The sequence below is a fragment of the Astyanax mexicanus genome, chromosome 5, assembly GCF_023375975.1.
Source record: "Astyanax mexicanus isolate ESR-SI-001 chromosome 5, AstMex3_surface, whole genome shotgun sequence".
Taxonomy (NCBI): domain Eukaryota; kingdom Metazoa; phylum Chordata; class Actinopteri; order Characiformes; family Acestrorhamphidae; genus Astyanax; species Astyanax mexicanus.
The window spans coordinates 41,376,764-41,401,302 of record NC_064412.1 but is presented as its reverse complement, the minus strand read 5'-3'; the positions used below and the strand labels follow the sequence as shown (position 1 = coordinate 41,401,302).

The 24,539-nt window shown below is 38.4% G+C and overlaps 2 protein-coding genes across 7 annotated transcripts in view; one reads left to right on the top strand and one right to left on the bottom strand.

The window, feature by feature from the left end:
• adam23a (ADAM metallopeptidase domain 23a) overlaps positions 1–7,295 on the top strand; it is a 39,654-nt gene extending 32,359 nt beyond the window's left edge. For 3 of the 5 annotated variants that reach the window (XM_049479335.1, XM_049479334.1, XM_049479336.1), the window contains one exon: positions 5,840–7,295. In XM_049479335.1, the coding sequence (XP_049335292.1) occupies positions 5,840–5,885 (46 nt within the window). In that variant the 3' untranslated portion in view covers positions 5,886–7,295. Of the gene's footprint in view, positions 1–1,999 lie in introns of all 5 variants that reach the window. The other 2 variants (XR_007439156.1, XM_049479337.1) reach the window with 2 other exon arrangements.
• Positions 7,113–23,961, bottom strand: dytn (dystrotelin). 2 transcript variants are annotated; one of them, XM_022675274.2, is made up of 14 exons: positions 22,162–23,961; positions 21,933–22,007; positions 20,044–20,245; positions 18,257–18,342; positions 17,499–17,599; positions 16,625–16,696; positions 15,692–15,855; positions 15,412–15,523; positions 14,077–14,210; positions 12,482–12,647; positions 12,323–12,396; positions 12,077–12,227; positions 9,031–9,541; positions 7,113–8,320 (listed from the first exon to the last, which is right to left on the bottom strand). In XM_022675274.2, exons 1-14 carry the CDS (start codon positions 22,178–22,180, stop codon positions 8,223–8,225), a joined length of 1,965 nt encoding a protein of 654 aa, XP_022530995.2. In that variant the 5' UTR covers positions 22,181–23,961; the 3' UTR covers positions 7,113–8,222. The 2 variants fall into 2 exon arrangements, with proteins under 2 accessions (XP_022530995.2, XP_049335295.1); XM_049479338.1 differs by lacking the exons at positions 18,257–18,342; positions 22,162–23,961 and having other exon boundaries at positions 21,933–22,004.
• Between the last annotated feature and the right edge of the window lie 578 nt (positions 23,962–24,539).

The following is a 24,539-nucleotide window of genomic DNA, read 5'->3' as shown; positions in this document are numbered from 1 at the left end:
AAAGCAAAAGGACTTCAACATCCAAGAACTACGCCAGCTTAGCATCTTTCCTGAATCATGGAGCTCATCGTGGCAGCAAGAAAGACCAAATTAGCCCCCAGAGAGAAGTGGCCCCACCTTCCAGAGGTAGAGCCGCCACCCCTTCTGCCGCTCAACCCCAACATCCTTAATGGAGGCAGGGGCAAAATGCCTCCCAATGTTGTGTATACACAAAACTTATCAGTGTCACAGAGCCCCTTGCCATTGACACCAAGCACACTTTCTATGTGTTTCACTTTGCCAAAAAAGCTAAGGAGCGCATTGAGTCACTGTGCCTCCCTTTCTTCCAAAGTGCACCTTGAAAAAGGTGTGATCCGACCAGTAAGAGTTTTATCGCAGATTTATCTGACCACTGGGGTTTCCCTGTGCCTCTGCAAAGTACTACTTTTTAGGGTCTTGGTAGAGTACAATTTTTTTGGGTCTCAACCTGAATTTGCTTTTACTACGTGCCCACCTCTCTCTCAAGACAGATATACTTTGAATATACCAAAAAGGTAGACTGTCAATATCCACAAAGTAATGGTGCTGTTCGGCCTGTTTACATCAGCAGTGCATCTGTGCTTACTACATATGAGACCTCTTCAAAGAACCCAGTGCCACGTTACTGTATTACATTAAACCGGCCCAACGATTTTCCATGTCGGCACTTCGATGGGCCTGGTGATTCTCTGAATTGTTATAAAAACAGATGCTTCCCTCATGGGTTGGGGAGCGGTTTGTGAAGGGTGCATAGCAAAAGGGCGGTGGGGTGCGCACCAGACACATCGTATAAATATTTTAGAGTTAGAAGCCATAGCTTTGCTCCTCAACGGAAGCGCCTTTTAAAGCCTGTGTTTCCCTTAACTGTGATAAAACAATTCAGAGTGCAAAGCTTTTTTGACAGAGGGTTACCTTCCTCCACTTTGAATGAACATTTGCACATCTTTTGATACTTTAGACCTGATCAATGTAAAGCACCTATCACTAAAGACTGCATTATTCTTAGTCCTCGTTTGTGCCAAGAGGGTTGGTGATTTCATGGTTCTGTTGAGCAGAATTCCTGCACAGCTCAGGAAGGCTGCACATCGGTGATGTCCTTGTGATCAGCGAGTTTGGTTGTAACTTTTTTAGCACAATATCAATTCAAGTTCAGAATGAAGGTAAACAAATGGGTTGTCCTACAACCCTATTATTCAGTGAAGCTGCATAATAGCGCAGTTTGTAAAACCAGAGTTGTAGGACAACCAATCCTTTTCAGCTGGAAGTTGGTCATTCAGACAAAAACAAACCCTATACTGGTAAACCAGCTATTGACCAGCATAGTAAATGTAGCATTTGATTTTGGTTATGTTGGTCATGCTGGTTATCTAACTTGGTCATGCTGGTTATCTAGCTTGGTCAGGTTAATTATTCTTGTAGACCAACTACACCCTCAAAATCAAACAAAAACGTATCCTATACTGGTCAGGAACTTAGCTGGTCAACCAGCTTAACCAGAGTGAGCAGCTCAAGCTGGCCATGCTGTTTTTTTCAGCAGGAAAAAAACTTCTATTTGTGATTCAGGGAGTGCAACAAGGGGTTTTCTAACTAACTAACTAGTTAGCATAGCCTAAGCTTATATTTCACATTGATTGGTCTTAGGAAGACTTAGCTCACTTCAGCATGCTGGTCTGCACATAGCATCTTGACTGAGGCCACTGAGGGTTTGTGCATGCGGACTGGCACCAATAAGGCACAGGATGCTAAAGCTAAGCTAAAAGAGGATGCTAGCTATCCAGAGCATTGCACCAAGGCTGAGCTCACCTCATTTGGGCGGGAGGGGAAGGTTTTCCTGGGTTGTATGGGTTTGGTTGTTTTTCTTTTTGTTTTGTTTTTCTCCTTTTTTATCATTTTCTAATTTTGAGGGGAAGGGGATGACGACTTTCTTACTCGATCTCCTCGCCGTGATCTCTCTCTCAATCCCCCCTCCGTTGTCTGAAAGGGTGAGAGTATGAGCGAAGAGGGGTGGAGGTTGTGTTGTAGGCAGCCTTTGTACCATGGCTGGCTGCCACGCCCTCTTTACCTCCCGGAAGGCCCTGGGGCCCCAGAAAACCTAGAACAGAGCAAGACCCCTCACCCCCCACCCGGACTCGCCCGACACTGCTGCCTTTACTGCCTGCTTCACTGAGACCTGGTACAGACACACTGCGCTGCACTGCACCTGCATGCTTCCCCCCCACACTCAACGATAAGTGGCGTCTCCTGCCTAACCTCTCTATGGACAGGTGCATGTTAAACTGCTGGGATGCCCCACATCAAGCCACACTACAGGGAGATTGTGTCTAACCCCACCCCTGTCAGTTTTGTTGTACTTGTTGCCTTTCTTGTCGTTCCTGGTGGCATCGTCGTCGTTCGTGTTTGTGGGTGTGACATCCTGTGCGATCCTCGGTGTTGTAGACTGTTTTTTCCCTGTTTTTTTGTTGTTGTTGGTGTTCTCTCCCAGGAGGTAATGTTGTTTTACCACATCTCTCCTTGTCTTTTTAACTCACACTCACTCACGCTCTGTGAAGGAGAACTGCTTATACCCGAGGCAACCCATCAACGTCAAACTAAGCATTTATCTTAAAATTTAAGCAAACTACATTGTGAAAAAAACTTTAAAAACAAAGCTTTAAAAAAAAAAAAACGAATAAACATATAAAGTTGTTGGATCCTTTAAATCACTACTGATGCTAAAGCACTGTTTGACTTGGATTAGATTAGTTTGAAGAGGTTCAGTAATGAGATTTCTGAAGGATTTGATTCAGTGTTGTACTGAAGTCTAACTTTTATATATAGGAGAACAAAAAAAGGCTATGAGTTAAAGGGAAAACGCAAGTGAGTTGAAAATGGAAGAGAGTGGTGTGTAAGGGTTTCAGTGGGGAAATAGTGAGGTAATAGGTATAGATATATAGATGTAAACGATATATACATTTTTGGACTGATGACTCATCGAGCTTACAAATTGAACAAATTCAGTTGTAAAAAATTGTAAAAAGTTGGATTCAGTATTATCAATTCTGATTTCGGTTTAAACGGCCAAATCAGAAATAAGGCGACTTTTACTTTTAAGGGAAAATGGGCAACAGCAGTGAACAGTTCAGTGGTGGAATAATGAGATAAAAGATCTCATAAATGTAAACTGATCTCTGTTCCAATAATATTAGACAGCACATTAGGTTGTAAAAACAGTTTGAGAAAAAAAAAAACTTTGAAAAAAATGCACATTGAATCCTTTAAATCAGTATTGAGGCTTGAGCACTGTTTTAGAAGGTTCAGTAGTGTGAGATTTGTAACAGATTTGTTTGGCTGATTCAAACTGGATACAAAATACACTTATAAGCTTAAACATTATGATTGCTTGCTAATTATGATGTTAGACCTCTTTAGCTACATTCACACAGCAGATAAAAGTTGCCCAAGGATATATTATCAGTTCCTATTTGGACCACTGTAATATATATGTGTTACTAAAATCCTATACATTTAAAATCATAGCAATGCAACTCCTTCAACTTTACGTAAAATATAAGGACAAAAGCATTTTTAGTTAAAACATATAAGCTGGTTTACAGACCTCTTAAATATTTGAACTGATGTCTCTGGTCCACTAATATTAGAAACCATTTAACTTAATATAAAAAAATTAAATAAAATTACAAGAGACACTTGTTTGAATTGAAATTATTGTAGATGGTTCAGTAGTATGATTTGTTTGGATGATTCATATTATGATGTTAACCCTCCAAAAGTGGCCAAAACTGTCTACTCTACAAAACTTCTGCAATGTGGGTGTCAGTAGACCAGTCAAAATAGCCTGTTGCTGATTTGTGATTTGTCTGTCAGTTATTGGACCACTATTAGCAGATACTCAACACTGCTGACTGGGTGCCCCCTTTGCTCCCCATTCAGAGGTGCTCCAATCCACTTAATTTCACTCTCATCCTGCACATCAACTACAAAACCCACTGTTCAACTACATTCTAAGATATATCCTAGACCCTGATGTCCACCATTGTAACAGCATCAGGAATCAGCACTTTATCTGCGAGTGATTATAATGTTTTGACTTATCAGTGTAAATTCTACTCTACTAGGCCTGTCACAATAAATACATTAGCGTATAATTGCATGTTATTGTACAATATATGGACATGAACATAATAATATTTTTTGACCTTAAGGGTAATTTTTTAAGTGACACTATAAAACAAATTAAAAAATGGATTTAATTAAGCAAACAGGTAAGATCATATTGGATAATTACTGCATATGGATAATTCCTGAATATGATAGATGTGTAATGTATGTGTAATAGTCAAAGTAAGAGCATTTCCACAATTTCCATACGCGCAATGTGAAGGAAACTCAAAGGATGTCTAAATATTTTAAATTAGCTAAATTTCATCACTCTTTAAAATGATATAATTATTATTTTATCATTATTGTGTTACAGTATTATCATTGTAGGAGTGGTATAACATGTTAAACATCTTATAACATAATTTATTGCAGTTATTTCTTGGACAATGGGTATAGTTATCGTGACAGGTCTCTACAGAGTCTCAAACCCAAGAATTCATCCAAAGTAGACTGCATTAATTTTGCTGTTAATACCAGGGCACAATTGATTTGGTTTTGTGTACTTGTGTGCATGTTCACAGTCTTTTCATTAAGTGTATTTTTGTGTTGCAACATGCAAAAGCACAGTGCGCAAAACCTTCTAAACACAATCTTACAATAAATAAAGACAAACAGTGCTGTGAAAATGTTTAACTATTATTGCATATTTGACAAAGTGAATGACTTTCAATCTTTGAGTAAAATGCAATAATATACAAGATTTTTTAAAATTATTATTATTATCATTTATATAGCGACCAAGTATAAATGATACAAATCATCCACACTTAAAATAAATTGCCATAAAAATTGTATTTCAGGATAAAAAAAGATTAAAACAACATTTCTTAAGTTGAAAGACATCATCAAATCCCAGTGGGAGTCATTACCTTGCGATAAAGTCCCCAAAAAAGTGGGGTGCCAAAGTGGTGGAACACACTTCTTTGATTGGCTCATGTTTACAGAAAAGCACTGACATTCACTGTCAGTTTTAACTACTGGGGCATATTTATTTATATATTTATTATATATTTGCTTCTGCTTGCCTTCAGCAGCCAGAGTGTGGGAAGCACAATGTGCCATGTTCTCTTTGTGTGGGAACATGTTATTCTATTATTAGAAAACTGCTGGTTTGTTTCCCTGTTTATAGATTAGAAGCATTAATCTTTACCCTATTAGACCTGGTATCATCTTGTGGTAGGGAGTTGTAACTAGTGAGTGGGAACTGGAATTGAATAAACTGGGGAGAAATTTGGTTAAATCTTTTAAAATAGCTTAATTTGTTTTACAGATGTGATATAAAAGTATGTAAATGTTTCAGTTTTGTTTGAGAATTATAAAAAGGAGGAAGGTGTTTTTTTTCACAGCACTGTAAAGCATTTATTCGTAGCTATTAACGGATTTTGTTAGATTCATACAGGATTCAAATGACAGATCTCGTCTGTAATAATTTATATTGCTGTACCTCTGCAGTTTCTCTAATCTAGCTCAAATAGGATTATATACAAGTACTTATATTATACTTTATGTAAGTATGTTTTATATGAAGATGGTTGTTGCTGGGTTGCTGAGGTTGAGTTGTTCAGTGTCCCTGTAGGACGGTACTGGTGTATGTTGATGGTTCTGGCATTGCCTTTACTAACTCCTGTATCTTTTGCCCCTCCCTGCCCACACCACCAAGAAACGTCAAGAAAAGACGATACGATCCAAATGCCAGTGCTATCTAGAAGAGAACTGGAGACTGCAGCCTTGCCTTGCGGATTCCCCCGGTTTCTGACAGCGAGCTACCTGCTGGACTGTGCCCTCTCCTGCTGCTAACAGCCAGTTAGCGTTACTTGAAAAAAAAAAGAAAAGAAAAGAAGAGAAAGGGACGGCAAGGAGGAAAAGAACAGTCAGTAATTTTCCACCAAAAGTCACGCACACAACGCCTGCCCGAGAGCCCTGCTCTCGTTCATCACTTTCGGCCCATCACTTTAAAGAGGACCAGTGGGAGGTACGCTTTCCTTTCCGGATCATTCTGAACATTTGATTTGTTTTCAGTCTTGGCATGATCAGCCCTGGCTGTGGCATTTTGCATGGCAGAGGAGGTCGGTCACCATCTCAACAATGCAAAACAAAAAGAAGGTAAAGATTTTTCTGTATAAATGGTGACGTAGAGATGAGCCATTGAGCATTGAATATGATGCATTCAACCAAATGACTCTAGCAGTCTCCAGGACTGATGAACGAGCCTGGGATGCCTAACGACTCCAATTCATCATGAAAAAGACTCATAAAAGGTTGAGATGACAGACAGGATTTTGACTTAAACACAGATTTAAACTGCTTTTTCTTTCCAACTCTAGCATGTTGTACTGCGGGAATTTTCTGCCATATTAACCAGAAAAGAGAAAACCAAATGAAGACGGATTGCGGCAATGTGGCAACCAGCAGTTTCTAAAGCTGCTCCATTCACTCTAAAGTCTGGGTGTAGTAAAAACACACACACACAAAATACACATAAACACACATAAACACACGTGTGCACACTAGGACTTGGCATTATTTTAAGCAAGGCAATTGACAATACATTGTGAGATTGTTTAATACATTTTTTGGAACATTGACTAAAATAGTATAAAATAAGTATTAAAATACTTAAAAAACGTGAACAAAAGAAAAGTTAATTTTTTTAAGCAATCAGAAAGGTGGGATTGGAAGACACAATACAATGCTATCTAGTGGACGGGGTTTAGCACAACACAAAATGAATCACTTCTGACACCAATCTTTACAACCAAACTAATATTACTAATAAATATAGTACTGCAAAACAAAATATCTTGGATATGTAACTTATTGATATGTGACATATCAATATATAAAAACTCTACACCGCTAGTGCAAGCACACACACATACATACATGCACAAACACAGACACAATTGTTTATGCCTGGTTACGTCAAATAACTGTTCCCCGTTCTTATAAGTTTCCTATACGGCCTTGTAGGACTGCCCCGTGCGGAATGTTCTTTCAGCTAATCCGAAAGCTGCATGATGTAATTGCACTGGGGCGGAGCCCACACAGCCCGCCACGCTTCTTAAGGTAAATTGCATGTCAACGGAGAAAAAAAAAAAAACAGAGGTTAACTTTTACTTACTATGCAAAGGGGAAAGTCTCACAGACCCTATGGATCGCTAACCATAGCGAAATTGATAACAACTGCACAACCGACTCGATCACGCTACCATTAGGCAGTCTTTTATATGCTTGGCTAAAGATGACTATGTTGGTCTTTTTTGAATAAACTTCAAATTACTTTAAATGAATGTTTCCAGGGGAGGCAGGGCGGGGGGTAAAAAAAAACAGCTTCAGAACTTTTTTCAAATCTTTGTTTTCATAGTCATGTCTGCGGGGAAGCGAAATGTTACCAGTTCTAGGCTATGGACCTGCCCAGTGCCATTGATGGGAGGGGGTTTTACTTTGGAATTATCCAATTGGGAAAGATTTCAGAGGTTCTCTTCACTGGTGTAGGCCACTTGATGTCCATTCTTATCTCCACAAGCCCACCTCCTTTTACATTTATCTCATTTTCCCATGGAAACATTTACAAAACAATAAAGAAGTTAAGACAAAACAAATTGTTTCCTTGTTTTGCTGTTTTGGAAGTATAAACATGTTACACTGGCATGCCAAATATCATGAGACAGGTACTACTGTCTCTTGTCACTTCTGTTGTCACTATTGTCACTTCACATGGATAATTGTCCACTGTGGGTGGTAATGTCTCATGTAGCATATTGTCAGTACACACAACACATAGCTATCCCATTACTTTTGGCATGTCAGTGTTTAATATTGCTAGTCCAGGAGAAGCTTTTATTAAGTGAGCAGGGCCGGACAACACACCTGTAATTTTACCCTGTTGCATCAGTCTACATGCATGTGTGAATTCTTTAATGGGGCCTAAAAGTCCATACTGCAGCTCCTGACTGTAGTGGGGGAATGCAATTCTACCATAATAAAATGTGACTTGAGTCCACAGCTCTTTTGGATTTAGGTTGGTCAGGTACCTTTTCTGATTAGGTGAGGGATCTGACAGAATTAACAAGGTGAGATACAGAATCTCCGACAACTCCCGCCGCCTGCAACAGCACTTCTCTCTGATGAGCACCAGATCCTGTGCGATGAAGGGAGAGAGAACATTTAAATTAGAACACAACGAAGTGTGTTTTCATGCATTTCATAATTCAGTTACTACAGAATTTTTTTAGAATAGTTTGTGAGTTTTGTTAGTAATCTAATCAACACATTAACATGAACTTGGGTAATCAGATAATTGGAAAGCTCAAGACGAGGCATAATTCAAAAATGAAAAGTTACATTTTATAAGCATTTAGAAAAAGTGGTATTTGAGAACACAAGTACAATGCTGTCTGGTGGGCGGGTTTAACACAACACAAAATGAATCACCAATTTTTACAACCAAACTAATATTACTAATAAATATGGTACGCATTTATAAGGACATTATTAATAGTATTGCTATTTTATATTTATTTTTTTATTATTAATATTTATTTTGTTATGGTAATTCCAGGCACTTGAAAAATGCATTTGCTGTAGTCAGCGAATAATTCCTGCTATTATAATAATATGTGAGTATTTTTTAAAGTAGTATCTGATGACTAAACATAGTTGGCATTTTATCCATCAACCTATTTTCCTCTTTTACTTCCTATACCATCCTCCTTCATTTTTCCATTTGAAAGAAGCCCAGAACAGTGGGGATGGTGTGTTCAGGGTGATGAGCAGTGTTACTTTACTGCCATACATAGCACTTTGCATTTAGGCCAACTTTAGTGTCTGCATGCTCCTAGATACACTTGCCTGTGGGCGTGGCTCGCAGGAGTGCACCCTTAAGTCTCTGCACCAAGTCACATAGCTCCTCCTCTTCCTCGCCTTCGTCTTCCTCATTTGAGCTTTCCATCTCAGGCTCCTCATGAGTGGAACTGTCTGAGGGTGGATCTTCGATAGTAAGCTCCTCCTCCTCCAGCTCCACCTTCTCCTTGAATTCCTGTAATGTTTCTCCTTCAGGCTCCTCCTCTTTTTGAAGACCTAAATCTATGTGAGCTTTATCCTGATCCTCAGGAAGCGTCTCATTGTCCTCTATTCTCTTCTTCTCTTCCTCTTCCTCCACCATCATCTCTTCCCTCTCCTTCTCTTCCTCTTGTTCTGGTTCACCCTCCTCAGTGATGGAGTCAGTGTGGGAGTCGGAACTCTCAGATATCGTCCTCTGTTTCTTACTAGTGTCGTCTCCGTTCTGCTGCTTATTGTTAGGATTGTGGAAGTGTTGTTGAGTTTCACTGCAGAAAGCTTCTTTTCGGTTCAGAGTCAATGTCTGTGTAGGAAAAACACACAGCATTATCATAAAGTGACGGTCTGTTAGGGGATTTGGGGATTTAAGACCTAACTGGTGAGAACATATAATTGCACCGACCATGTGGATGAGTCTCTTTAATGCTGTAAATTCTGTGTTTTTAAGTATATTGCTTTGTTCATTTATTAATATTCTGTCAGAATTACTCTGATCTGTTTTTGGAATTAATGTCCACATCAGTCTTTGGAATGTTCTTTGCAGTGTGGTGGAGAAAACATATGTTTTAGCTTTTAATCTACTGCTTAATCTAGACCTTTCATTAGCCTTTCTGATGCTCAGAAACTCACGCACGCTTTTGTGTTTTCACAAATCGATTACTGCAATTCTCTAATTCTCTACTCACCGGTCTACCACAAAAGATGATTGATAAGTTGCAACTTGTTCAGAATGCGGCAGCCAGGGTTTTAACGAAAACACGAAAGAGAGAACATATTACACCAGCTCTGGCATCATTACATTGGCTTCCAGTATCTTTTAGAATTGATTTTAAAGTACTGTTATTAGTTTTTAAAGCCTTAAATGGATTGGCACCATCGTATATTACAGATTGTCTGTCTCTTTATGTTCCCAGTCGTTCCTTAAGATCTAGCACCTCCAATCTTCTTAAATTACCAAAAGTTAATAAGAAGAGAAGTGGGGAAGCAGCTTTTTGTTTTTATGCTCCAAAGAAATGGAACAATTTACCACTTGAGATCAGACAAGCATCATCAGTAAATAGTTTCAAAAAGCAGCTTGACATAATTCTTTAAACTTTGTTTTAATAATTAATCCATTTGTTTTATGTTTTAATTGTTTTATTTCACAGTCACAATCTTTTGTAATTTTTATTGTATTATTATTGTCCTTTTACAGTTTTATAATTTTTATTTTATATCATTTTGTTTTCTATTACATCTTATTTGAATGTTCCTTTTTATCTTTAATTTTACAGTTTTTTCCTTTTCCATTTTTTTCATTTTGATTTCATTTTTCTATGTACAGCACTTTGAGCTGCATTTTAATGTATGAAAGGTGCTATATAAATAAAGTTTATTATTATTATTATTATTTAAATTCTTCACCAGTCTGCACAGTTGGGTGTATTCAGGTTAGATCTATGTATTCATGCTGTTGGTGCAAAATTCTAATTCTATTGTAATCGAGATTAATCAGACCAAGCTATGTTTTTTTTCCAGTGTGTGGGTACAAGATAGATTAAAGATGAACCAATAAACTGGCAACTCGTGTACGTTTAACAGTTGTCAGCTTTGGTCTAAATAAAATGATTCCTGGTGTGGTTCCTCTGTTTGTTTGGTTGTTAAAGTACATGTGAACGCTGCTTTTCGGACTTAGAATTGCCTAAACAGGTGGGTTTGATCCATTTCTAAACTAATTCTGCTGAGGTTTGCTTGAATTTTGAACATGTTATGGGGGTTCTAACAGGTAGAAATCTGCACAGGTCTTGGGTCTCTGTGCAGACCTGCCAACACTTCTGTGCCCTAAGCACAAATGCTTTGTGGAAACATGTGCAAAATAGGCCCACCCTAACTCTCTGAGGGCTATTGTTAATTATATATCTACAATATGTGATGAGATCAATGAAAACACACATTCACATTGTGCACTGTCGTATGTCTGGGAAAATTAAATTGTTATTCTAAAACATCCTGTTTGTCATATCTAAAAATATCTTACCAAAATATGTTTGATTAACCTATTGTGATTGTTTATTCGTTTATTGGTCTGATTCTGTTTGGAATACCAGACTCTAAACCTGTTTTTAAACATTAAAAATGTATTTTTAAAATCCTACTGATCAGCCAGCTTTGGTTCATCACAGCATTTGATACAGACAAGAGGAGCCTAAACTGAGGTTTGTTATCAAAATATCAAAAAGGTCAACATTCATGTGGAGTTTTTTTCCTAGATCCCATTACTTTTAATATCCTATTAGGTCTATTCTTTGTAAGAATTAGCTTCCATGACGCATTTTATAGTACACTTTTGTTATCTTATATAATAAGCCTAATACCTTAAAACTTTACTAAACCTGTCTATAAAAAGTCTATTTACAAATGACACAATGCAACGCTGCTGTGATTAATTAAGATATCAATCAACCTTTATAATATTCAACCTTCTAACAACCCTACAGTTTATATGTATGCTATATTCCACATAGTCCACCATGCAAATACAAAAAAGAAGATAAAGATAAATTACATTTCCCTCCCTTTTTTTTGTTAAAGATTTAGTGCTGCTGTTGTTAGTTGTTAGACTCTAAATTTTGCTTATTGAACAGGGCTGACTGTTCTGGACTTTTCCAGAATGCACAGATTTTCCGCCCGTGGCCATAAGTGGACAGGTTAGAAAATGAACCAATCAGGTAACCCCACACGTGGCAAAGGGAGCGGATAGCTTCGACACCTGCACCCAACTGCACCAGATTCATCTTAAATTGAACCCCATATATCCCTGTCATACTTTCTCTCTCTCTCCCTCTCTCTTTTCACTCACATGTCGAATTCGCTCCAGTTCCTCCTCTAGGTGCTGGTTGTGATGGTTCAATGCCTCCATGGTGGTCTCCAGCTCAGCACACCGGTCCTCCAGACAGTCGTGCTCTGACTGCGCCGCAACTTTCCACACCTGAAACTCCCTCTCTAGCAGCCTGAGGATCCACACACACACACTTCAAATATCAAATACAGCCCTTATGTAATATATAAATATATATATTTATATTTAATCAAAATGTCTTCTTACCACTTATCTCTTTGCAGGTCCTGCATGGCCTTCTGGGTGGTGCTCAGGTCTTTCTGTAGAAGTGATGTTTTCCTCTGAAACAACCCGGTTAGAATCAGCAACATCAGTGAAAAAAAACAGATAAGAATGAACTACAGGTGTGTGCAGACAGTGATGTACCTGAAGGTGTGTGTCGGGTTCGTCTGTCTGCAGAGCTTTAGACTCCACTCCCATCTGCAGAGGAGGAGGATGATGATGAGAAGGAGGAGAAGAAGTAGAATCAGGACGAGGAAGAAAACCTCCAGGCTCATCTAACTGATGCTGCTGCTGCACTGGCATAGAAGCACTAAAAACAGAGACAATACCTTAATACAGTGGTTCTTGAACACTTTTAGATAAATATCATATTTTATGTGTCGCAGCATAGCTGTTTGGATTTCATGCAAACATTGTATAACAATTAATTTTTATATATTCAGATTTATTCTGAATAAACATCATATTGCACATAGTGAGCAATGATAACCCTCATTTCACAATATTGTTTTCTACATTTTAACTAAGGTCTCAAAAGTATTGACATTGATTTCTTTGTAGGTAGAAATATAGTCTATAGATAGGGTTTAAAATACTTTAGTAAAAGTGGAAGTATTAACTCAAGCTTTTTACTCCAGTAAAAGTATAAAAATACTGGTTTCAAAACTACTTAATATATGAAAGTTTGAGTACTATAAGAGAAAAAAATGCCATTAAGGACAAAAGCTTAGGCCACACCACAGTGTCCCATAGTGCACTACCCCAAACACATTTTTCTAAAAGCCATAAATGACTATAATATTATATGAAAATGTTAATCTTAAACATTTTGGATGCAATAGGCTTCTTGTTTAAGCCAGATATATACCCATTGAAAATAAATGTATTTTAGTACAATGTAAAGATATTTAAAAAGCTTAGTCGAGTCTCTGCAGGGATCATCTTCATACTAGGCTACATACATACATTGAGTGAAAATGTAAAGAGTAGGAGTAAAAAGTCACCTGAATATATTTACTCCAGTAAAGTATAGATAACCTAAATTTCTACTCACCAAAGTATTTGTACATCAGACAAATTTATTTTATATATTTATTAAGGTTTTAAAGATGTTTTGATTAATAAAGGCATTATCAATTGTGGTAGGCCCCTGGGGTTAGGGGCGTGACCACTGTGACCCGGAAGGAGGAAGCTCACAGAGATACACCGACACAGGGAGTAAATGAACTCAAAACGTACCTTTATTTAGGCTTTGAATGCCCTCCACCACACCCCAAAAAACTTAAATAAACATAGCTACGCCCAATGAGGCTCTAGAGTCTGTATATAACTTTAAGTCTTTGTTTTTAGAGTTCGTGCGGCCTCAGCTCACGGCTCCCCAGTCCAAGTCCTCCCTGAGTGAGCTGAGGCTGAGTTTATATACCTGTCCCAGCTGGCTGCTTAATCAGTCCTCATGCGGACCAGCTGGGACAGACATGGCTTGGCGCTCCGGCGTGGGGCGGACCCACAACTCCCCCGCCTCGTCACGCCACACAATATTTGTATTTGTTAAATAACTAATAGTTACATGTTAAAAATACTAAACTACTTCAACACATCCAATAATTCCTTGTTCCTTGTTGACTGTAGGTCAATTGCTTTGTCCACCCTGTCATTTTCAACCTTGATTTGTTTTTTGTACAACTATTTGAGAATGACTGCCTGAATAAATTGAACATGCAGACAGTTGTTTTCTGTACCTGTGCAGTGGTCCTAAGCTGGACTCAGGTCTAAGTGCTCTCCTTCTTTCTGCTTCTCTCCTGGTGTAGCGGCGCGGCAGAAGGGCATGGCGGGCACTGGATGCCAATGATGCCATTGACTCCTTCCATGAGGGCTAAAAATGTAACAACAGAAATTGTATGTCAGGAATCACTAGTGGCAACAAAAGAGTTCAGTATTTTCCACAAAGAGCTGTTTCTACTACATACATGTTTGGATATATTTTATCATGCCTTGAATGACTATTTTGCATTCACTGTTGTTTTGTCTGTTTTTGGAAATATAGGGAATATAGAATATAGAAATATAGAATCTGAACCTGTTTTTGCAGAATGTAAATAAAATATAAATTAAACATAAATTATTGCAAATGTTATTGTCTCTATCTAGCCCCGCCTTAATTTGTAACCCAGCCCCCTTGTTGTCTTACCCCAGGTGTTCCTTGTCTGTGTCTTAGTATATATACCCCATGTTTTCCTTTGTTCTCTGTCATGCTTGTTTAATCCACTAGCCTGTTTTTTTGTTCTTGTTGAGATACTGGTTTTCTTTAGTTTGGTTGTGTTTGTTTGTTTGAAATTCCATCTTTATTTGTTCCTGCCATGTTTCTTGATTGTTATCTTTATTTTGCTCATTAGTTTGTTGGGTCGATTTATGTTTATCCGTCTTGCTTTTAAAGCTAGTTATTTGTTTTGTTTGTTTGTTATAGTTTTGTTTTTTGTTTTTTTTGCTACTTTGTTTGTTTATGTTGTGGCCACAAATAAAAAGCTCTTGTATTTGCGTCTTCAACTATGAATGTTACAAACTCAAAATTTTTAATTAACTCTTAATTCTGTGTTACAAAATGCGTTTTACGTTTTATTGCCTTTTTATGATTTATTTCTGGTACATATGACACAGATGATGAAGGAATGTTAAATACCCACAAGAGGAGTCAACTTAACAACAATTTTGTAGTATCTAGTATTAAATGTCAATAATTGTCCCTTCTACTCACTACATTTCACAATAAAAAACGAACTTGTTACTTACTAGAAACATTTTAATTTATCTGTTTCTTAATCATGCAGTTTCCAAGCATGCAGCTAGTCTTGCAGGTTATAATTGAAAAACACTGCCTTAAGGTGTGTTTGGAGTAGTAAAGGTAAAGCAACTATACCTAAGAACACTATACCAACTGTTAAGCATGGTGGTGGAGGCATCATGATCTGAGTCCCATAGTAAAATTGCTATATTAAACAGTGGATGAAATATTAATAATAAGATAACTTTATAAGTAAAAAGACATTTTTCAAGATACTGTACTTTACTGTACACACCTGAGTGCAGTACTCCAGAACCGGATGGGATGGTTTGTGCTTTCTGGTGCGTGTCTCGGTTAGAAAACAGGTTTGGCACAGGTGCACGTTCAAACACTTCAAGCAGCGATACCTGCAAAGAAACCACACCCAGAACATGGACCTATATATTAACATCATTAATTATACACATTAACTAGTATTACTGTTTTTTAAATCTGTGATACAGTAGTCCATCACCAACAAAAATTAACACACACACACACACTCAAAATGAAAGGAAACACAAACACACACACACCTGAGGCCTGTGATGGGGAAGGCCTTGCAGGCGTGGCAGCGGACTCTGTGCAGCACAGTCTCACTGACGGAGAGCCTGTAGAGGGTAGAGAGCCAGAGCAGCAGACGAGGTTCTGACTGCAGCCAGTTTAAGAAATGCTCCTCCTGTAAACTCGCACAAATCACCTGCGTAAACACAACAACACAGAAGACCTCTGTGCCCCTTACCTGATTTACTCTCAACACTGGTACCATTGGTAATAGTAAAAAAAATCCTCTTCTGAAGCTGATGCACAAGAAAGCCTTATCTTGGTCTCATTAGACCACAGGACATGGATTACTGGATCCATGTCCTGTGGTCTAATGAGACCAAGATAAACATACAGTATTTGGTTCAGATTGTGTCAATCGTGTGTGGCAGCAACCAGGTAAGGCGTACAAAGGCTAGTGTGTCTTGCTTACTGTCAAGCATGGTGGTAGGAGTGTCATGGTTTGGGGCTGAATAAGTGCTGCCATCTGTGAAAGCTACAGTTCATTAAATGCCAACATTTACTGCAATATTCTGAAGCAGAGCATAATCCCCTCCTTTGGAAAAACAAGACAAATTCCAACATGATAACGACCCCACACAGTGCCTGGCTAAAGAAACTTAGGGTTAAGGTGCCTTGCTGACCATGCATGTCTCCAGACCTAAGTCCTATTGAGCAGCTGTGGGGCATTCTTAAACAGAAGGTCTCTAACATGGTTTAGACATTAATGGCTGTGAGTAATTTTGAGGGCAAAGAAAATGTAAACTGTTATACTCATTTCGGTCTAAATTTATAATATATTTTTTTTCTTCCTTCTGAGTAACATTGCAATCCCACATGTCCTTTTGGGTGCAACAATATGTTTTAATGAAATAAAAAAAACTGTGTGTGTGTGTGTTTGTGCATGTGCAGTGAGGAAAACATACTCCACTAAAACAGGAACGGACCGCAGTCTCCACATGTCCAAACACATGGCTTTCCTGAACCACTGCTGGTACCTAAACAAGCAGACAAAAACTCATGTTATACAATACTCTTAAATATAATTATAAATTGCTTATGTTTATAATATAAACGTATAAACTGGGTTATTACAGTGGATATTAAATGTCTGTGAGCCTGACAATAATTATTCTACAGAGCAGAGGTGTGAATTTGAGTCACATGACCTGACTCTGGATTTGCTTGTATTGATTCAGGACTTGACTCTGGATTTGCTTGTACTGATTCAGGACCTGACTCTGGATTTGCTTGTGTTGATTCAGGACCTGACTCTGGATTTGCTTGTGTTGGTTCAGGACTTGACTCTGGATTTGCTTGTATTGATTCAGGACTTTACTCTGGATTTGCTTGTATTGACTCAGGACTTGACTTGGGATTTGCTTGTATTGACTCAGGACCTGACTCTGGATTGATATGTAGTGGCTTGTGATTGACTTAGGATTCACTTGAATGGACTTGGGACTTTACCTGGGTTTCACTTGTATTGACTCATGGCTGAATTCACTTGAAATGACTTGGACTTGACTTGGGATTTGCTTATATTGATTTGGGACTTGAATAAGTATTTGTATGTATTGACATGGGTCTTTCTTCTTGATTTGCTTGTATTAACATGGGTCTTTATTTTGGATTGCTTGTATTGACATGGGTCTTTATTCTGGATTGCTTGTATTGACTCGGAACTTGACTAGTGACCAGATATGGGACTTGCATCTTAGTGACTTGTTCCCACCTTTGCTACCTACAAAGACGAGCCAAAACTTCTGCACACAAGCTCATGCTGAGAGTTAGTCTGACCTGGCTGAGGTTGTTCAGTAGTACTCTGAGGCCACTGCGGCTGACTGAGCTGCTCTCACCACCCTGCTGTCCACTGCAACCAACAGCCAACTGGAACAGAGCTACAAAAACAGCAGAAAACTGTAAGACTGCAGTCTAAAATTCATCATACACAAACACTATATTGCCAAAAGTATCTGTTCACCTGCATTGCATTTTGGGATATTAGGCTTGGATGGAGCTGCACAGCAATGGGAACCCATTCCATGAAGCTCTCTACACACTGTTCTTGAGCTAATCTGAAGGCCACATGAAGTTTTGACTTCTAATAAGATTGACTGCAGAACGTTGGTGACCTTTGCACACTATGCACCTCAGCATCAGCTGACGCCACTCTGTTATTTTACATTAACAGAACGAGTTGATTTTATTCTCAGTCGCTTACACTTTGTTATAATATCACTGACTGTGTAATATTTAGTAATGAGGAAATTTCATGACAAGATTTGGCATCCTCTCAGGGAACCACACTGAAATTCTGGTCTCCAAAGTGTGACCCATTTTTTCACTAATGTTTGTAGAAGCAAACATGTCTGCATGCCTAGGTGTTTGGTTTTATACACCTGTGGCCATGAAAGTGATTGGAACCAGAATTCTATGATTTGGATGGGTGGGCAAATACTTTTTGCAATACAGTGTATCTAAACCCGACAACAACCACACCACATCCTGTTTGTGAATTTCTGTGCAAATATAAGTAAATATTAAAAAGGTGCCACCTCTGTGCTTGGCTGAGAGAGTGTCTCCTGAAAGGACAACCAGCGCAGCCTCCAAACATCTAAGCAGGACAGAACCAGTCTCCTCCCTACAACAATCAGCAAAAAACTTTAGATATAACATCAGAATATTACAGTAGTAATAACCAGATGTATAATTCCAGAAATTAAACAGGATAATTGAAACGTGTGTCCCAGGAATACACCATTACCACAAGCATTACCACACACAGTGAACTGCACCGGACATGCGACTCATTTGTGTCTTGTGACAGACTGCACTTGTTTGTGTCTCATGATATATGGCATGTCAGTGTAATTTTCACACATTTTAAAATAAAAGTGTGGAAAGCATGTATTTTTTTGGGTAGCATTTTTTGTAAGGGTGACAAAATCACAAAAATGTAATTTAAGAATAAAATAAAACAGCATAATAAAATCATAGCTGCAAAAATATTCTTTAAAAGATCTGATAAAACAACGAAAAAACGAATCATTTTTTCCACAAAATGAGACAAAACCTGCTTCCCATCATAGTTTTTTACGTTGTCAAATGTTGATCAACAAAATTACAAATTACATGCAATTTTTTATCAAGAAAATTAAAAGTGAGGTTGTAATCACATATCAAATTATAATCAAAATATAAGATGATGCTTTTAGTTTCTGAAATCTGGGTTATTATTATAAGTTTTTTTATGCAAACAGTAGCCAGCTGTAAAGCAATTACTGGAAAATAGTTCATGATTTAAATGTGCACAGTTAAAATAATAACTACAACCCCAAGTTAGAAAAAAGTAAGGTGTTTAAAAACTCCAGCAACACTGCTGTGTCTGGTCCACTCATACCATCACTGTAACGGAGGGAGCAGAGACGGGGAAGCAGAGCAGACGGGAGGAGGACTTATATGCGGGTAAGAACAAGAGTATAATAAATAACAGATAAACAAACAAACAAACAAACAAACAGGGGAATAACGAATATATATATATGTACATTATCAAACAAACAGGGAGTAACGTAAAACAGATAATATCAAAACAGGGCTAGAGATATATACAGGGATAATAACGTAAATGTATACAGGTATAAACAAGGAAACAGACAGGAACTAAACGTGACAGGAAATAAACGTGAAAAACAACAAACTAGAAAAAAACAAGAGCATGTAAATACAAATAACCAAGAAACGAGGAATAACTATAACGTGGCGAGACAGACAACACGGGAAGGTGCAAAGACCGACGGATAAACGATAGACAAAAGGGTACTATATATAGTAACATGAAACACTGAACACCTGGGGAAGGGGCGGAGCTACAAATTAGACACACGTGACGGAAAACTACTGGAGAAACACACTAGGAAACGGGGAAAACACAGGGAAACATAGCGAGTACGTGACAATCACACAGAGCTGGATTGTTCTAGATGCTCATTAAACACACTGCATAGGGCCCCACAAATTAATGAAAACTTTCTCCCCCTTGCTTCGTTATTAAGGTTGTGTCCCATATCAATTAAGCTTAGTTTTAGGAAAAAAATGTACACAGAATAAAACATACAGGCCATATAGAAATTCAGCTTAGACACATAACCCTAAAAATTATGACACGACTCCAATGGCCTATGGTTAATGGGTGATCTTACTCCTTCTATATCATTTTAAAACAAGACAATGTGTATCCAGTCTATAATTTTTCATAAGTGTGCATATTGGGCAATATAGACACATACTAGGCACTGGGCAGGCTTTTCATAAACCAGCTCTGGTGGATTTGTGTTCTGACCTGTCGTACAGTTTGAAGAGGAGTCTGGTGGTTTGTTCAGCAGCCTCTGTAACTGCCTGCTCAGGTACTTCCTGAAGGACATCCTGGAAGAGCTGCTCCAGACTATGCATTAGGTTCTGCTGGGAGAGACTCACTGTGGGCTCCCCCGAACCACGGACAGCATCGAGAACCGGCCTCAGGTCCCGGATCGAGACCAAGTGCACTGAATATAAAACACAGTAATAATACGTAAAATAATAAATAACAATTTCAAATTAGAATAACTTTGGAGAGTATAAAAATTCTAATTAAAAATTACTAATAAAAAATATATATATTTTTTTAATTAACTATTATTTGATTGCAGACAGTATTAACCCAATTTTTTTTTGTCTGCTCACCTTCATTTCATTTATAAAAAATTGGATTAACCAATTACAACAATTACTTGGATCAATCACAAAATATTCATATATATAAAATATTCATGATTAGTACATTTGAATAGTGGATATTACTATAAAAAACAACAACTAGAATACACTGCTTTTAACAGAAATGAAAAGTGAGAATCTGTAAAAACAATTTAAAAAAAAACTTTCGACATTAGCTTTTACTATGGACACAGCCCACAGGTGATTCCCCAGTAATTCTATTCTTTCACTCAAAACAGTGTCAGCAAAGGATTTTATGTGAAAATGTTAAAGGTTGGAATCCAAATTGTTGTTTGCCTTTATCACAAAAACTAAGAAATATAAGTTTTAGTTTTAAAAACTTAAACTAAGATATATACATGACTATAAGTTAATATGTGTTTATTAGAAAGGGTGGGCATACAGTTTATACTGACTACAAAAAGGTCTCACTGACGTATAAAAACTGATGTATAAAAAACAATTGTATGCTTTTGTATAAAAATATAAAATGTTTTGTAATCTTAAAAGCTAAGATTCTTTAAAACTTGTAGAATTCTGAATTCAGAGAATGTGTACGTGGACAACTGTAATTAATTCAGTCCTGGACAATAATACAGGAATATTAAATATGTATAGCACATAGTATTGTAGGATTGTAGGATTTCACAGCACAGGATTACAAATGTTTGTATGGAATTATTCAATATTTTTTGACAGTTTTTCTGACAAAAATATGTTGTGATATAAATAGAAACTGTTCCATTTCTGTAGAGCTTATATTTGACTAAAGGTAATACAGTGATTGGCTTATGGCCATTCTGCGCTCCCTATGACCAGTCCGTCTTTGCCACCAATAACAGATGAGAGGCAGATAATAGACACACGACACCACCAGTCAGATTTATGGAGACACAGCAAGAGTGTCTCACCCTTCAGTAGGCAAAGACTGGTACTTTTTAGATTACTTTGCATAAAAAAATACCTGTTAAAGTTTCCGGATTAATCAAGTGTGGTAATGTGATGAGCAGATGGGCAGAAAATCTCCCCTTGTAACAAGTACATGAGAAAATGTATGACATTTTTCAAAACAATGTTACTCAAAGTAAGTTTGGAAGAGATTTGCATATTTAGCCACCTAGAGCCCTATCATTAAACCATTCAAGGAGTCAGGAGGAAATTTAGTGCATAAAGGGCTAAACAACATGCTGCACATATTACAAAGACATAGCTGTGGAAGAAGAGAAGTGATTTAAAATGTACCTTTTTATTTATTTGATCTCAGAACAGCTTTCCATTTTGCCTTAGTCTGTTTTAAATGAGCACTGACTTCTTCTATGCAAGATCCAGCTTTAACCCACATTTGTGGTTTGCATGTGTTCCTGAGTCCATGCAGTGATTTCCAGAGGAAAATCAAAACAGTACAAAACATGGATTTCTCCAGATTCTCTGAGTTTTTAATGCAGTTGGACATTTCACAATCAGAATTTAACTTACTCTGACATAGTTTCTGTAGGGAGCGAAGCTTCAGGGCAGCACGGTAAACTGCAAGACGGACCTCGTTCAGACCCTCTGTGGGACAGATGCAGAACAGAAAATAACACACAGCTCCATTTAAGACAAAGAGAAACATGTAAATCCCTATAAAATCAGACACAGCTGAAGAGATAGAAACACAGCAAATTTTCTAACCATACGTAAAGCTATCAGCACACTTAGGACTTACCATTTTCATCCAGATTCATGGCGGACAGCTGTTGAATTGTAAAGCATTGTTTTATTCACAGGATTTAGACATTACTTACAGCTAGTTTGACCTTTCTATGCATATTAACCAATACTGCTGTAATTAACTTTTTTTGTTTTATTTATAGTTAGGCCTACATTTTAAAAATGCTCTTATGTTATACACAGTAAATTAAATGTGTTAAAGAGTGTCGATTGAACACTAAACCTATGAGTGTTTCAGACACAGCTGTGCTGCTGGAGTTTTTAAACACTGTGCTCACTCACTGTTCACCTTTTTACATACTCATACCTAGCTGCTCCATCTTGTAGATGTAAAGTTAGAGACAGAGGCTCATTTGTTGCTGCACAGTTTGTGTTGGTCATCGTTTAGCCCTTCATGAGTGGGCACAGGACACTGCCCACAGGATGCTGCCCACAACTCGCTGTTTGGCAGGACATTTCAGATGGTGGACTATGACGTTTCTATGAGATTTAAGTCGGGTGATTGAGGTGGCCACTCTACAATTTTCTAGCCCTTCTTCTGCAACCAAGCCATGGTAGATTTGGAGGTATGCTTGGGATTACTGTGCTGTTGGAGGGTCCAACGTCACCCAATCTTCAGCTTTGTCAATGACTGAATGATATTTCCACCCAAGATCTCCTGGTAGTTAACTGAATTTATGGATCCTTCCATACGTTGGAGATTCCCTGTAACTGAAGAAGTGAAACAGCCCCAGAGCATGACTGACCCACCACCATGCTTCATGGTTGGCAAGGTGTTTTTTTTTTTATGTAAGCCACATTCTTCCTCCTCCAGACGTATCGCTGAGCCATAGGTCCAGAGTTCCAATTTTTTTTCTCTTCACTCTAGAGAACCGTATCCCAAAACCTTTGTGGTTTGTCCACATGGATTTTGGCATACTGGAACTGACTCTTCTTATGCTTTGGAGTCAGCAGAGGGGAGCACCTAGGAGTTCTGGTATAGAGGCCTTCATCTTGCAGTGTACACCTTATTGTCTGGGCTGAAGCCTGAGTACCTCCCCCTGTCGCAGTTGCTTAGCTGTCAGAGGGAGATTTTCTTCCACCTTTTGTTTTTAGGTAACGGACAGCTGTCACCAACAGCATCCTCTTTCTGCCAAGCCCAGGTACCGTTTACACTGTGCTTTTAGGTTTAAACTTGCGAATGCTTCTCTTGAAATCTTTTTCTATTCATATCCTTACTTATGAAGAGCAATCACCTCCTCTTTAAAACTTCTTTGACCATTCCCTGGACTTTACCATGTTGCAAAGACACCATTAACTGTCTGGAAGGAGCTGAGTATCTAAGTCCTTTTAAATCTGCTTAATTGCTGCTCCTTATGGTTCTGTTCACAAATACAGGTCTTTTAAACGCCTGATTGAAAACACCTGATTAAACTTCTGGTCTTGAGAGTGGTAATCTTTAAGGGGTTGAATCATTTTGTCAATGAGGAAATCACAAAAAGAAGATGTGTTGGTATATTTGAAAAAAATATCTTTGCAATTTAAGTTGCTATTATAAGTCATTATTTGACCTGATTGTGGACAAGATAAAAAATAAGTGAAAAACTTGCTAAAACACTACATCTGACACATGGATAAAAACAACCTGATCTGACATCACTGATGTAAACACAAAGCAGGTGAGAGTGCACATCCTCTATCTTCATCAACTGCTGCCAAACAGGAAGAGGTACAAAAGCAGGAGAACTGGAAGCTCCGCGCAGGTTCTAGCGGGAAACTCGAAATCACGACACTTTTCACAGCCAATCACCAACTCCCACCTGTCCTTATAAGACCTCCCTCATACCTGTTCTCCCCTGCTTGCAGACGCCGACTGTCGTTTCGCCCTCCTCCTTCCCCACCGCCTCCAGTTCGGTCCCGCCGGTTGCCCAGGGGATTGGCTCCGCCCCCGCCGTACCTATACGGCAGGATCTGCAGGATTCAGACGCTGCAGACCTGGGCTTTCGACGGGGCTTTAGCCAAAGACTATATTTACGCTATTTATAATTGTCATACGTGCTTATTGTAATAAATCTTCTTGCTGCACTTTGTCTCTAGAGTTTTCCTGCTAGAACCAGCTTCTACCTCCCAGGCCATCAACCGCGGTCACGCCATCTGCACTTAGAAAACGCTCGGTCGCGCTATCCACACAGAAAACTGGAGTGCGCGTCTAAACCGTGTTTTACTGTAGCAGCGTGCACAGCGCACCCGGAGGAGCGGAGACTGGCGCTTCTCGTGCAGAGACTTAAAATGGAACAGAAACGAGTTTTACACCTAAATAAACATGATTTAACGAGGTCTAATCCACAAATATACACCAGAAAGACCACTTCTTATCTGTAGAACAGTGTAACG